Raw genomic sequence first — 15478 nt, 5'->3', positions numbered from 1 at the left:
GTATTTTACGTTCGTAGCTATTCGAGTTCAGTGATAGCATTTTCGTAGTTTTCAAGAAAAATTTTACTAACATGGATTCAGTGATAGTCTTGATTGTGTTCGAGGAGTCGAGATATTGGCGTATTTAAGGTCCGCCTTTGGAGGGGGGAGTTTCGCTAAGTATAGATTAAACCGGATCGGTGACAGTACCCCGTCTTGTGGTGCACCCTGCTTAATCCTAAGCGGCTTTGATGTTTTGTTTCTGAATACGACAGATGACTGCCTCCCGCAGAGGTAACTAACAATCCAACGTTTTGTGCTAAGTGCAGTTGTGGTGCTATGTAGCTTCTTGAATCCGTGCTGATGTGAGGCAAGATGCAGGTGTTGAGTCAGTTGCGGGAGGAGTAACGCTTCTATGGTTTTAGCTACCGGAGGGAGGATTGTGATCGGTGTGTAGGATTCACCTAACTCTGTGTTCTTCCCAGGCTTTTGCAGGGGGATTACTCTCCCGTTTTTCCATATCTCTGGGAGGTTGTGTGTGGCTACTGAGGCATTGAAAAGTTTGATGAAGTATTCGACTCCCGGGGCATCCAATTGCTTTAGCATCATCATAGAAATGCCATCTGGGCCGACTGATTTCGATGCCTTGGCCTTGTGAATTACGCCTTGTACTTCATTGGGCGTGAATGTTGGTGTTGTGTCGGTTGCACGGATGTTATGCGTTTTGCGGAGTATGCTGCATTGGGTTATGCTCCTCGTAGGTTGCGCAATAAATTGTCGGCAAAATTCTCGCCCGCACTTCCTGGAGTCGGTGTGGATTTCGTCGCCGAATTTGATGGCCGTGTGGTCGTTATAGTACTTGGACGGGTTCGAGAGGGACTTTACCGTTGACCACAGCTTGTAGACGCCCTCTTGAAGGTTGCATGATTTAAGGTGCTCCAGCCATTTGTTCCGCTTATGGTTATTGACGAGGCGCTTGATCTCAGCGTTAAGATCCTTAATGCTAGGATCGTCGGGATTGGCTCGCCTGATTCGGTCTCAGACGTCAGCGAGACCTGCCGCTTCGAACTGGAAGCCTGGTCGGAGCTCCGGTATTCGTCCGGCTGGGATGAAGGGAGCAGCTGCTGTGTTTAGGACCGTGCGGAATTCGCCCTTGGCTCTGCGAGCGTCAGATGGAGTCGGTAGGGCACTTAAGTATGTGTTCAGGTAGTCTCTGAAGCCTTCCCTACTTGGCCTTTTTGACGTTGACGTATGTGCGGCGCTCGAAGACTACAAAATCAAGACTACAAAGTCAATAGATAGTATGACAGGCAGGTGGTCGGAGGACAACGAGATCATCGCTCGCCATGTGGAGCAGTTGATGAAGTTTGCACTCGCGATGGACAAGTCCGGCGTGCTGCTGCAAGTGCCTGTGAGTCTCGTTGGGGCATCGTCATTCAGGCGACAGAAGGTGGAGTCATCAATTTGATCTGATATTGGTTGTTGCCAAGGTTAGAATGCCAGAGCTGGTGGTGTGCATTGAAGTCGCCTATCACTAGCGTGTTATCTCCGACGAGTAGGGGACTGATGTCTCGACGGTATCCTAGCGCACAACTGGTGATGGGTGGGATGCAGACGTTGATGATTTTCAGTTCTGTGTGTGTAACGGCTATACCCTGGAATTCGATGAGAAGGTTGTTGTTGTTGTTGTTGTTGTAGCAGCATACAAATTCCCCAAAGACTTTTTGGGGAGTGTTGCTGGAGTGACAGTCCTTGGCCAGATATAAATCTGGGTCGTTCCGGTTACGTAGACCCGACTGTCGTGAGAACGTCGCCTCTGGCGATTTCAGGCGTGACGTTTCTATATTAAATTGTTTGGTGGATGATAAAAGCGATGCCTCCTCCTCTGTCGCATAGGCGGTCTTTTCGTTATATCCGTCGCAGGTGAGAAGGTGCGTGCCGCTGCGGAGCCTAGTTTGTTGAACTGCCACGATTTTGATGTTATGTCGTGACATGAAGTTAGTCGCCTTTGGGATCATGCCTTGAAGGCCGTTGATGTTGATTTGCATAATGGCAATCAAGGTGTTAAATACATTTTGATGGCAATAGAGCTGGGTAGGTTTGTTCGGCCCGCCGGTATAAGTGGAGACTGGTGTTGTTGTAAAGGTGATATTGTAGGGAGGGACGGTAGGGCGGTGTGGTGTATGGCGATATGGGTCGTGTTAAATGGCCCAGAGCAGCTGGGGGCGATGTAGGCACTGGAGTGGTAGCGTAGCCTTTTCAGCCTTGAGCAGTTGCAGAAGTGCCTCCAGCCCTCGCACCCATTGCACTGAAAGAATGCTACGATCTGGGTTGCGCATGCCGTGCATGCCCAGATCCGAATTTGGGGTTGTTGGTTTTGTCTGTGGTGTCTTTCAGCTTGCTGGTGCGGCTGTTGTGTGTTTGCTCGCACTGACGCCCGAGTTTGCAATTGCCTAGTGTTAGCTTGCTAAGTAAGCGAGGGTGTTGGTGGTTGCTGATTGATGTTGGGTACAGCGCAGCAGGGAGCCAGATAGTTGGACAAGCGGTCTCGTACGCTGTTTAAGCCTGAACAGTTGCGGAAGTGCCACCATCCTTCACAGCCACTGCACTGAACGGACGTGGCGTTGCCATGTATGCGGTTATTGCATACACAACACAGCCATATCTGCCTGTTGGTGGTGCTAGGTTGTTCCCGCTCTTGTGTTCCGGGGTGTGCATCTGGTTATGGTTGCGTACGTTGCCCGCTGGTCTGCATTGGTGTGATATGTTGTTATATGTGTTTTTTTTTTTTGCCGCGGTGCGTTCTGTCGTGTGTTGTTTAGTCTGCCTGGTTGTTGGTTGCGCGTTGCGGTGGTTGCAGGCTGCGATGAAGTTTACTTGCCAGTCTCTATGGCTGTTGAGGCCCGAGCATTGTCTGATATGGCAACGAAATAGAGAGAATAGAGAGTTCGGAGCATTGTTGCCGGAAGGTGCCGTTCTGATGATGAAAAAATGTGTTTTCGGGGATGTATGCTGATGTAATGGTCCTTGTACGGGGTATCTGGTGACCACCGTGAGATCGGTTTTTTTTTGTAATTTTTCTTACTTCTTTTTCGCTCTGTAACTTTTTAAAGCACAAATAAGTCATCAGCAACTCGCCTTTCGACTACAAACAGTTGAGTCGCTCAGAGTCATGCCAGAGTCATGCCGGTGTAACTAACACATATTTATTTTCACTAACACATCCAAACCGGCATATGAAGCCCTAACCGTAAAATAATTAACCGACATTTTTTCGAAATTACTTTTTTATGCAAAGGTGTTTTTTCATCGCTCCGCTCCAGCGCCACTCCGGTATTTCACTTCGCTCAGAGCTCCGTTCTCGCTACCAATAATAAACTTTTTTATTTATTTAATTACTTACATATCAAGCCCTAACCGCAAAAAAATTAACCGGCATTTTTTTATTTTCTTTATCTTTAGAGCATCTACCTACATGCTCTAGAAGCACTTCTGTATCCCAAGCAAAATAAAAAAATGCCACTTGGACTTTAATTGGTTAACTCATCCATAGAAATGTAAGGAGAGCTATTTATATGATCCCAGTATATTTCGTCTTGCAAATAAAATGACAGATACTAACCCAACCAGAAAAAAAAACCTAAATGTATTTGAAAAAGAAAAAATGTGGATGAAATGCGAATTTTTGTCCGTTTAGCGATTCCATTTTTGAATAAGATTCGTTTTTTCACTGATAATTACATGACAATAAACCCACCTGTGCACCTGTTAATGTTGCCATATCCAGAATGATATTAGCTTTTAGATCCTTGTGTGCATAACTAACACCATCAGACAGTACGAGTCGTCCTTCGGCGTCTGTGTTGTTAATTTCAACTGTGCGTCCCGAATACAAAGTGTGCACATCATCCGGTCTATTTATGTGAAAAGAAATACCAACAAATAAGCAATAAAGTTAAATTAATCCAATAACGTACCTCGTTGCATTGGGCCCAACTGCATTCTCCGCTAAGCACAGGACTGCGTGCAAGTTTTCTTTGAAACCGCATTTCACAGCAGCATAGAAGGCACCCAGAATGGCAGCAGCACCACCACAGTCACGCTTCATTCCCGGCATGGCAGTTTTGCCTTTAATACTTAAACCACCAGTGTCATAAACAATACCCTTGCCCACCAATGCTACAGTATCATGTGCACCTTTTGGCTCATAAGAGAGCACCACCAATGCCGGTGGCACAGCAGCTGCCTTACCAACACCATATATCCCACCGAAACCACGTTCATTTAGTTCTTCGCCACGAATAACAATGGGTGTAATACCCAACTCGTTCGCTACAAGATCAGCTTCCTTTATGAAATGACTGACGTTCATCTCATTGCATGGCATATCTACGATACGTGCAGCAAGACGTATGCCACGAGCCGCTTCCTCGATGCAAGCGATATCCGTTGTGTCCAGTGGCTCTTGCGAAACTTGGCCATCCTTTTCGATGATAATAAATTCTACATTTATTATTGGACCAGTGCCAGTATCTCCATCAGCATCGTTACCCATAACATCATCTTGGGTACAATTATCGGCCTTGTTCTGGCCACCGCCAGTTTTTCTAGAATACAGCGGAAAGGCACGCGCTACGGCACAGGCACTAGCAAAAAGGTCACTACGATCGCAAACAATAACAACATTTTCTTCGTTTGAATGCATAATATGGGTTCTAACAAGGCGAGTAATAGCGTGAGCACGCGATGGTGTATTGTGACGTGAACACTTGAGCGGTACAGCTGCTATAGTGGCACAATCCAAGTAAAGCGAGCATTTGTCCGTGGGCGAAGGATGTAAACAAGAAATGGCATTTTTGAAAGTAGTCTCATCGACGCGTGGGTTCAATTTACTGGATACATTTGAAAAGTTTAGCAAATTTAAATGACGCAGTTGCCCAATGATCAAAACGGGTTTGTAGTAAGGATCGCAGGGCGTTAAGGAGCTGTTGAATTTGATATCAGCAGCCATCTGGAATATAAAAAATTTTAGTTAATATAATATATTGAACAAATTAAAATCAAAGTCATGCATATTGAATAATTGCAGAGATTATAATTAGTATTAAATTTGTAGTCGTATCACTTTGAATTTACGACCTATAATTTATAATGATGGCAGTATTATGAATATATTGGTAATTCTCAATTAGTTCGAATTGTCGCATGACTCGACAGTTTTTAATCGGACACATATTTTGGCCCCTTTATTAACAAAAATCAGGTTACAGATTGCACACGATCTTCAAAAGTGGCACAACTCAAAATTTGGCATTTTTTAAAGAAGGCACTAAAAATGTAGACAGAGCTTTTATTTCCCGTTAAGCAAAAGATGGAACAAATTTTTATTATAACCATATGATTAGCATGTGCTACAAAATAGTTTTTCGCATTTTCTGACGAACGTGTAATTTTGAGTTGTGTCACTTTTGAAGATTGTGTGCGATATGTTGTGTAGATTATTAAATCCGAAAAAAGACCACCGTTCATTATTCGAAGCCAAATATCCATATAATTCATAAATAAAATTGAGAAATTTTCACAAATATAATGTGGCTCTCTTATTATTTTTACAACACTTTTATCAACTTGCAATGTTGTGTGTCCAGACAGCATTCATTGCTAAAAAAAAACCTGTTTTGCAAAGATCCTATAAAAAGGTCTAGTGCAACCTCGTCGGTTGAGAGGTAGATGTCGCCCTATTCACTACGTACGCTACAGCGGAAATGGACGACATGCCATTTCTTTAAATGAAATTGATTGGACTAAAAAGTAGAAAGTGTTTTGATAACTTTTGATTTTGCAATTTTAGCAAAAGTTATTAGAAACCATTTTTGAGATTGAAAATGAAAAGCGTGGGGCGCATGTAATAGACCTGAATTGATATGAAGGGTAATATATGTCTGTATGTGGATATATGAATAACGACCGCTTAAAATCGATCTCAAATTTGTACTTTCTCTGTAGAAATTTTAGGTCTATCTCTAATGCTTTGTATATTAAAAAGTTTTTTTTTTATATTCACCCCTATTCTGGTTGTCGTTCGCATCGACAGTCGTTCGTTGAATTAAGTCGTAAATAAAAATGTTAACGGCAGATTTTGACATGTTTTCAATACTTCTTCATTTCGAAGGGATAATAGGAATACAAATTTGTAGTGGATTATGTCATTCGTTGCCTCATAACGCCAATGAAAGTTTCAAATTTCGACGAACGACTGTCGTTTCGCCAATCGGAATAGGGCCGATTGTTTACTTATTTTTACGTTGCAAAATTTGGTGCATTGATTGCTCACGCTTGAGTTTATAATGAACTGGTAGTATTTGGAGAACAGAATCGAATTCAACCCGTAAGAAATATGTATGTACTTACAATATAAAAGAAGTTATGAAGAGTCAAAGTGGCGTAACTCCTTTTTTGAAATTCTGATATTCGTAGCTTTTATAGTATACTGCGGCTGGTGCGTAACTAAAACTGCTATCGGACAATTTGTATAGTGTTCTGGAGCATAATGGAAATCAATCTAAACGTGGAGGGCGTATGTGGTCTCATTAGAAGATAGTTAAAAAACAACTTATTTAAAAGGTTAGAACGACGTCGCGCAAAGTCCGAAATTTGGATTTTTATCGTGTTTGTTAAGTAATCATAGCTGATTCCACAAAAAAATAATAAACATTAAATAAACTAAGGAAAAATAGCCAAACCTTACTAAAATGTCGCGCCTTAGTTTTTATTTGGTTCACTGTATGTGTAACTTGGTAACCGATTTATCAATTTGTACCAGACTTAGTATGATTTGGCATAAGAAAGTTTTATTTTGAAAATTTTCGAAATCGAACTAAAATTGCGCCCACTTTCCACTTCCACAAAACAAAACGCGTAAAAAACATTTACATATTTAATTTTTGTCAGTATTAAATATTAGTCAAAACTTTTACATATTATATTTCAAAATGTCCAGACATTTCTTAGTTGTCTATGTTAAGCGAACGTTAAAAGAACGTCTTATTCCAAAAAGCTACGCTTACAATTGACTCAAGTCGTTTCTGGGCTGCAACTGCGAACTGCTGCCTTTTAAATAATTGTATATCTCTATGTAAGCACGTTTTAGCCCCTAAGTCAATATAACTTAATTCAATTAAATTAAAATCAACTGTAATACGAAATCTGAACTAAATTTACGTAACCGACGATTGGTCAATAGCAACTGTGGCAGATAAAATGGGTGCATGATTGTTTTTAAGCGTATAGGCAAATAAAACTGTAATAAACAATAATCAGCGAGCATGTATAAACAATAAATCAACAATTATCAGCGGAATGAGTAAAATTATACGAACAATTGCAATAGTATGGTCACTGAAGATAAGCGATAATGGGAGCACCGGGAAATCGTCGTTTCAGTACCCAGTAGATAATTTCAGGAGCTAAAAGCCCTGCCAAAAGGCCTTCTTTAGAGTCTAGAGGCCTTTTAATCTGCATTCCTTCCCTTCTGCTTTTGCTACCCAAAGAGGGCTATTATAGGACGTATTTCAGATGGCCTTTTGGAGGAGCTACTTCTTTAATTCATAAAAACCATACTTCCATAAGGTACATATATATTTAAGGTTCGCATCAAGTGTTTTCTTGCAATCTAAAATGCATATTTGAATTCATTTGTAATTTTAAATAATCAGGTAGGTTCCGCAATTCACTTCTGAGTGAATATCAATCAACTACGCTTTGAATTCAAATTGGCAGGGGTTGAAATTCACACGCAAGTGAATTACAGAACCTGCGTGATTATAAATTTACATTTTCGCGTAATTGTAAATAGAAAAATCCCTTCTAGAATTCACGCAGGGAAGCACTTTTTAAGCCCTTCTTGGGTAGGCTATTTAGAATGGCCTCAGAAGGTCTACCTAAATTATTTTCTGGGCTTAGTAGAATATTCTTCGGAATGGTATTACGAACCTCTAGCCATGCCAGGTCAACGTAATCGGAACGAACCCCAATTATGCATATCTGACCACTGTCACTTCATTAACATCTCAAAAATGTATGGGTAATTTTTATGCTATTACAACGACACACCTCTAGCCACTCGGCAACGTTGGTGTCTCGATAGGTCTATTCCCACGAGAAGAGCATTCTATATCCTCGTCATCGATCCAGATTCCCCCTTATAATTGAGTGAGTATGATATTTTCAACTGTTTGGTTTCTACTTATTAAATTCTATACCCTCCATCTGCAATTTTCACAAAAAATTAACTTTTTTGTATGGAGCGGCACAAATTGAAGGCCTTCTGTTTTCTCTAACCATAGATGGGTTTCCAGAATGTATTTTGAAGGATGTATTTCAGGAGGCCTTTTGAGGAGTCCTTATAAAGATGCATATTTTTGAATTCATTTGTAATATTAAATAATATAAATTTACGCATTCGCGTAAATTGCAATTAGAGAGATCGCAAGTTCTCCTCCATTATTTGGTTTCATAGGGATTCGGATACCTTCCTCATTGAAGTATGTAGTAAAGAAAAATCGCTTATATGCGCACAAATTTTTCGTGCAAATAAGGATGGGCAGCTAAGTAAAATAAACTGCATCGTTTATGCGTCAGTATATTGAAATCTACACATAACATGGCCTTGTGGTTACTAAACAAAAACACCCACAACTTAGTTAAGCGCATACATATCGTCGTTTAAAGTACAAAACCATGTATCAACAAAATGCAAAACCGCGTATGTGAGGTTGCATAAATTATTTTCTAGAGTAAAAACACTTACATATATTTCGAAATGGTTCTCTTTTTTAAAGCAGTCGCATTTCTGGCTAGTATATTTCAGGACGAATGGATAAGGATTGAGCCACGTTCCCACGACAGTCGGGTCTACGTAACCGGAACGACCCAGATTTATATCTGGCCAAGGACTGTCACTCCAGCAACACTCCCCAAAAAGTCTTTGGGGAATTTGTATGCTGCTACAACAACAACAACAGGATTGAGCCAAGAGCTTGTGTGAGCAAATCCAATTTTTGCCAGCAAATGTTCGTTACGCGGTTTTGCAGAATGAAGATACGCGGTTTTGTACTTTAACCGATGATAAGTACCTACCATATATAAGGCAAGAACAATTGAGGTATGGGTTCAAACTGGAATTTTTTGGCGAGTACATGTATAGCAGCAAACAACTGCTACACCCATGAACCATGGTTGCAATTAGTTGGGTCATGTGCTACACCTGCACATCTGAGTAGAAAAACTATTTTAAGGTAAGTTGGAAATGATGTAGTGCCCTTTTTCACGTAAGTTGGTCTTATATTGTTCAAATATTACAAGCAATTGGAATTTTCGCGTGGAGAGAAAAATAATCATAACCTACATTCGCAAGTCTCGCATTTCAGCAAATCACCTACCAAGTGGTCCCAAAAACAAAGCTGTTTCTGGCAGATTGTTTGATTTTTACTTACGTTTTTAGCTGCTCCTTTGCGGTGGCACACAACTGAATTAGCTGAAATTGTTGCAGTCCGTAACACAGTTGATTTAATTATTTCCGATAAATTTAATATTTTACAGCTCGTCAACCACAATCCTTTTACTATGATGTGCATTAATTTTGTAACCAAATAAGCAAATCAATTGCCGGCGCTTTTGGGTTGAAAAGAAATGTCAAATAATTAGGAACGCAAACGATGCATCGATGTTTTTGAACCATCGATAATAATCGGATAAATTTTCGATGTTTGCCATCGATGTTTACAATTTACTAACATTGCGAAATTGACGATACATCGGTGGAAGTTTTACCGATGTTTTAAACATCGAAGTAAGGAGACTCTCCGACTTTCTTTCGGTATGTTTGACTGACCTTGAATTTATTTTTCATTCAGAAGTTTTTTTATTATTTATGGCCTTATAACAATTATATTCAACAATTTAATTGAGCTTGAGGCCGTTTCTTATGAATAATGTTATTGAAAATCAAAAATAATTTACAAAAGTTAGAAGTTATATCTGCTACTTCGGAGATCACCACATTTCCTCAGTGGCCGCGGTTGAAGAAGTCTGATTAGTAAATGTAGTGATCTCCCAAATAGCAGCTATAACTTCTTACCTTTGTAAATTATTGTTGCTTTTCCACAACATTTTCATAAAAACGGCCCCAGGTACAATAAAATTGTTGGATTCATTCTGAATCTAATAACCTAGTCGTTAAAACAGAACCAAACACCCCTTAAAATTTCAAGATCAGGCCTATGCTCTTTAGGCCCGAACGACCTTACGATGTAATGCATTTTGATTCTAGCAATGGAAAGGGTATAGAAAGGATAATAAAATACAGGAAAATACATTCATAATTATTAGAGTATTCAATATTGCTTTAAATTTAACTAGAAATTAACAAATTGCAAAACATCGGCAACCATCGATATATTGATGTTTCTCTGGCGATGTATTTCATAGGGAATTTACATGATTCTACTTTCACAGGCGATTAGTTGAACCAAAAGTTGAACGAAAGTAGGCAACCGACCAACTTCATTGAAAGCGATTAGTTGAAAGTCCGTTTACACCAGGCGATTGTTGCTTTCAACTAAAGATCGCCTGAAAAATCGCCTCATGTAAATTCCCTATCAGCCTCGATGTTCTTTTCTTCGATGTATCGATGTGTGCTCAAAACTTGCATTCCTACAAATAATGGGAGTCTTGCAATTTCGCTCCACCCGCGGCTGTTGTCAGAGTTTTGCTTTCTTTCGAGTCAAATGGTAGTCCTCCCAGATGTTCAAAGACAAAATCCTGGTAAGTGGGTTTAAAGTAAAAAAAAAGCGGGTGATATGCTCAGTACACTTGTATCTTGTTAGTAGTTATAAATAATATTTGTTTGGCTATTGTGTTTTGCGATTATTTCAAAATTTCATTAAAAAAATTGTAGAAATGATAGAAAATTTAGTCTAAATTTATCGATATGGCATGGCCATGTCTTGCTAAACCGCAGTGAACACACCCAGTAGGGAGCTGTCAAAGGAAACGTCGAATTAAATTGACAGTTTCTACAGCGCTGGCGGCCCCACTTCCCGCGTTCGCGTTTGCTCCAAAAACTTTGATTATCTTTTCTCCAACTGTCACTGAAACAAACGCGGATGACAAAACCGAGGCGTGTAAATCGAAGAAATTAAATAAGTCGAAAAGAGGAGAAAAATTTGGCGACGCAACGTTATTTCAATCAGTTTGTTGCGGGGTCGGTTTGCAAACGGTTGTGCAGGTCTAACGTATTTAACCAGTTCCACAATAGTTCTGAGTAAGATTGGCTGTGCGTGTGTGCGTCCAACAGACACCAAAAAATGTATCACTTAAAGAATTTGGCCCGTCAGGCAGCGGTGCGTCAGCAAGAAGTTGCTACTTTGGTTAAGGTTTTGCCAACCGCAGCCCTACAGTCTCGCGGATATGCTGAATATCAAATACCCGATCGTTTAAAAACTGTGCCCACTGCCAAGGATCCACGTTTCTTCGACATGGTAGAATACTTCTTCCATCGTGGGTGCCAAATTGCTGAAAACCGTCTTATTGATGACATGAAAGGCAAACTGTCGCTGGAAGAAAAGAAAAATAGGGTCAAGGGTATTCTTATGCTTATGCAACCATGTGACCACATCATCGAAATTGCGTTTCCACTGCGTCGAGATTCAGGAGAATACGAACTCATTACCGGTTACCGTGCTCAGCATAGTACCCACCGTGTGCCCACTAAAGGCGGTATGTACATACATATACTATATCTACATATATATACCAAATTATTATATAGACAGGGAACTTGAGCGCTATTTTTTCGTAAAGTAATTTACTATATACAAATTAACTACCTAAAATAGCTGCAGGAAATAATTATGGCTTTTAATTATTTTACAGTACGCTTATGTAATCTATTCTACGCTAGCTAATACAGATTTGTAAACGTGTAGGCTTTCTAATGTTTTGCCTGTACATATTTCTGTATATTGTATGTGGCGGTTTAACAAGTCGATACTTAAGTGGCATTGCATAAGAATACAGGTCATGCCTTCATGACACCCCCGGAAGTCTTTAAATTTGATTTGCAAGCTATTCAAGTGACGTGTTTGTTGCAGTAACCTTCTTGTATTGTGTTTGTACAACGCGAACACGATGCATCTACCAAGTACGAGTACTTGACGTTGCTAAAGGAAAATATTTGTGCATTGTGTGTACATACATTTGTATTTGTACATATGTGTATCTTGAATTATTTATTCTTGAATTTATATTTTTATATTAGTTTTTTCAAACCGATCTTACAAATTAATTTAAATCTGAGTGGCATTTTTTAACTAAAAAAAAAAAAAACTTTAAAGTAAATGAATCAAAACTTAAATTTGAAAATATTTCTAGAATACATAATAAGTATATTCTATGTAGACATGTTGAAATATCCTGTATTAAATAATAAGTACTTAATTAAAGTCGTCGCAGCATGAATATCTATAATATTTATCACTCTTCAAACATTGAGCCCAGACTTTTCTCATTGTCTTGAAACGGTTTCATACTCTAGAAACAGGGCAATGGGTTTCAAACCTGAGAAATCTTACACTTCTTACACTACATCGCCGAAAAAATTAAGGCTATTACTGAATCCATCAGGAGTCGCATTTTCGTAAAATCTACGAAAATACTATCACTAAGTCTGAAAATGAATAGTTGAGGGCACAATAAATCTCTTGGTCGCAGCGCATACCTCTATTATCTAGCTATGAACGCAATTCGGAGCAATTCGAAACACGAAATCGCACGGAACTTAGCACACTTATTTGTTTTTAGCCCGGGAAGGTTATAGGTATGGTTTTGTTTGCAAATATGGTGTCAATTTTGCGAGTGGGCGTGGCATCTCCCATAGGCCTGCAAATTTTTGATCAGCCATCTCTTCGGAACCATAAACCACATGAAATTGAAATTTGGTATGCAGACAAATCTATGGTAGATGCTTTAGTAAGGTTTATAATATAGGCGTGGAATTTTTTACCAGCCATAGCTTCGGAACCACAATTCATATGACTCTTTTAATTCCGTTTGATATGCCTTTCGAATTTAAAAGCCCTCAGTTTCCAGTTCGCTTCGCTTTTGCAATAACAATAAACAAGAATGTCTTAAAGAAAAGCCCGTAACTTTATCGAAAATAAAATGTATGATAATTGTATTGGAAAATGCGTTTATGTTAATAGATAATTTGAAGTATTAAAAAAATGCTATGAAATTGTATTAGAGTTATTGTTTGTAAGAATTTAGATAGTATTTCTTCTGTTATATAATTTATTGGAGATATTTTAATCTAAATAAAAACACCTGGAGTGCCAAAAAATTATTATTGCATTTCATTCCATACCACCCAAACTATACAGCTGTCCTACCATATGCTGCTATCACGGCTATAGTAAAATTAGCGCAGAAAGAAGTATAATATATTTACATTATTTTTCATGTTTGTATAAAGGCGCGAGGTGAAACCCGCGGGTAAAAGCTAGTGTACATATAAAAATGAAATAGCGTGTGTTGGTAATCGCATCACGTGAGAACTTTTGGATCGATTTGGCTAATATTTTTCTGATACATTTTCTATAGACCTTGTGTTAGTATGATACTTTTTTCCGGTAAGTGGGCCACAGGGAGCGATCTATTCAAAAAAATCGTATTTATGGTCCAATTTGCTTGAAATTCGTGTTACCTATTACAGATATAGAATGAAATTTAATGTTTGTTTTACAGTTTCAAAGGAGTTTCTATGTGGCGCAAAGCAAACGGGTTTTTGTTGTCTATACCAAATTTTACAAAGAACAGTCCCTTTTTTGGTAAGAGGTGAGTCTTTCCGGTAGTTATAGAATAGAATTGAATGACGGTTTTACAGTGTTTTAGGGTTCAAGTATTTATATGCTTTTATTTTCGTAAAAAGAACAAATTGTTTGTGTCACGCCCGTTACATGTCACACCCATCACAATTTAAAGTTTGACAAATATCTATAAATATACCGTTCTTATCGGCTAATCTGAAATATGTCATATATCTATTTGTGATCAGCGATGATAAAGCCAATCATAAGGATATGTTGCTCGAGCGATGGGAAAACTTAAGCTATGCTGTCACGGATAAAAAGAAACCATTACTACTTATCAATGCAAAAGCAGTATCTAAAACGGTTTGACAGGTAACACCCTCATACTATCAAAAAATAAGGTACTTTACAATTACTCAGACAGACAATGGGGATGAAGAGTCCGATCAAGGATTGTCCCGTCTTTAGGTGGCGGAATATTGTGTTCGTAAAATCAGATTTTTTGAGAAATAAAGTTACTTTAGTTGTTTAATAATGGGTATTTGTGTATTCATGCTCAACTTGCCACACCTGTCACAAAGTCAAGTCACACCCGTCACAGTTGAATTTGGAACATATAATCTATAATTTCCAATAGAGGTAAGCAACTTTGGCGTAAATGTTGAAAATGGTTATTTAACTATACAACGATTTATTTAAAACCATAAGTAGAAGACATAATTAGCTGAAAAACTCTGATACAAGTAGTAGCTAATTTTGTTTGCGTACTCGTCACACCGGTCCATTGTGTATACCTCGGCAACCTATTATACTCGTTTTAAAGAATTTTATATAAAGCTTAAAAAATCTGTATATGCTGTTTTTTTACTTTTTTCAAAGATTGATTTATAAAAAACTTGAATAACTGGGCCAAAACTATTCTTATTTAGACTTATGGCATCCCGATAGAAAGGTATTTTCACACTGTTTTTATTTCTGTCTAAAAAACGTCATTCGTGTCCCTTTTTTTCAAATACCAACACATCTTAATTCAACTTTGAATGACGTTCGTTCACCCTACCTTTCTCTTTCATCCTTTTAATGAGTTTGTAATCAAAGAAATAAAAAGGGTGAGAAAAGACCTTTCCAATGACACCTCTTAAGTCTAAATCGGAAGAGCTTAGGTTCAGTTATTCAAGTTTTTCTTATACCAATCTTTGAAAAAAGTTAAAAAACAGCATCAAAAATCTCATCATTACGATTCAGTTTAATTTTATTTTTATTTTTTTTTTTAATATTTTCATGCAAATTTTTTCAGCTTAAACCGTTTTGTCATTTGAGGGGATTTTTTCAAAAAAAAAAAAAAATCTTTAATAAACTATTTTTATTCATGAAAAACTCCATTTTTGGAGGTATTTTCAAATCGGTCTAGCTCACTTAAATCTTAATATTTTTCGGAAATATTTTGGTGGACGTCTTAAAATATAATAGATTTTATAATTCTAATGGAAATATAGTACCGATTTTTCTTTGTATGGGGAGCGATGCAGTCTAATGTACATACATAGGTGTTGAATTTTATTTAAAAAATTAAAATTTTATGAAAACACTCGGATCTTACATATGTATGTATGTACAAGAGAAACAAAAAA

At 38.3% G+C, this 15478-nt stretch overlaps 1 protein-coding gene across 3 annotated transcripts; it reads right to left on the bottom strand.

Moving 5' to 3' along the window:
- Positions 1 to 3736: 3736 nt before the first annotated feature.
- On the bottom strand, positions 3737 to 9685 carry LOC118737183 (probable aminopeptidase NPEPL1; the record flags this gene model as incomplete). 3 transcript variants are annotated; one of them, XM_036467527.1, is given in 3 exon segments in its annotated part: positions 3737 to 3893; positions 3957 to 4990; positions 9474 to 9685. In XM_036467527.1, coding segments are annotated over 3 exon segments (1332 nt in total), but the record flags the coding sequence as incomplete, so codon positions are not given.
- Between the last annotated feature and the right edge of the window lie 5793 nt (positions 9686 to 15478).

The sequence above is a fragment of the Rhagoletis pomonella genome, unplaced genomic scaffold (genome assembly GCF_013731165.1).
Source record: "Rhagoletis pomonella isolate Grant_MI unplaced genomic scaffold, Rhpom_1.0 Rhpom_scaffold_00004, whole genome shotgun sequence".
In the NCBI taxonomy this organism is placed as follows: domain Eukaryota; kingdom Metazoa; phylum Arthropoda; class Insecta; order Diptera; family Tephritidae; genus Rhagoletis; species Rhagoletis pomonella.
The sequence above is the reverse complement of the archived record's forward strand: the minus strand, read 5'-3'. Positions and strand labels throughout refer to the sequence as shown.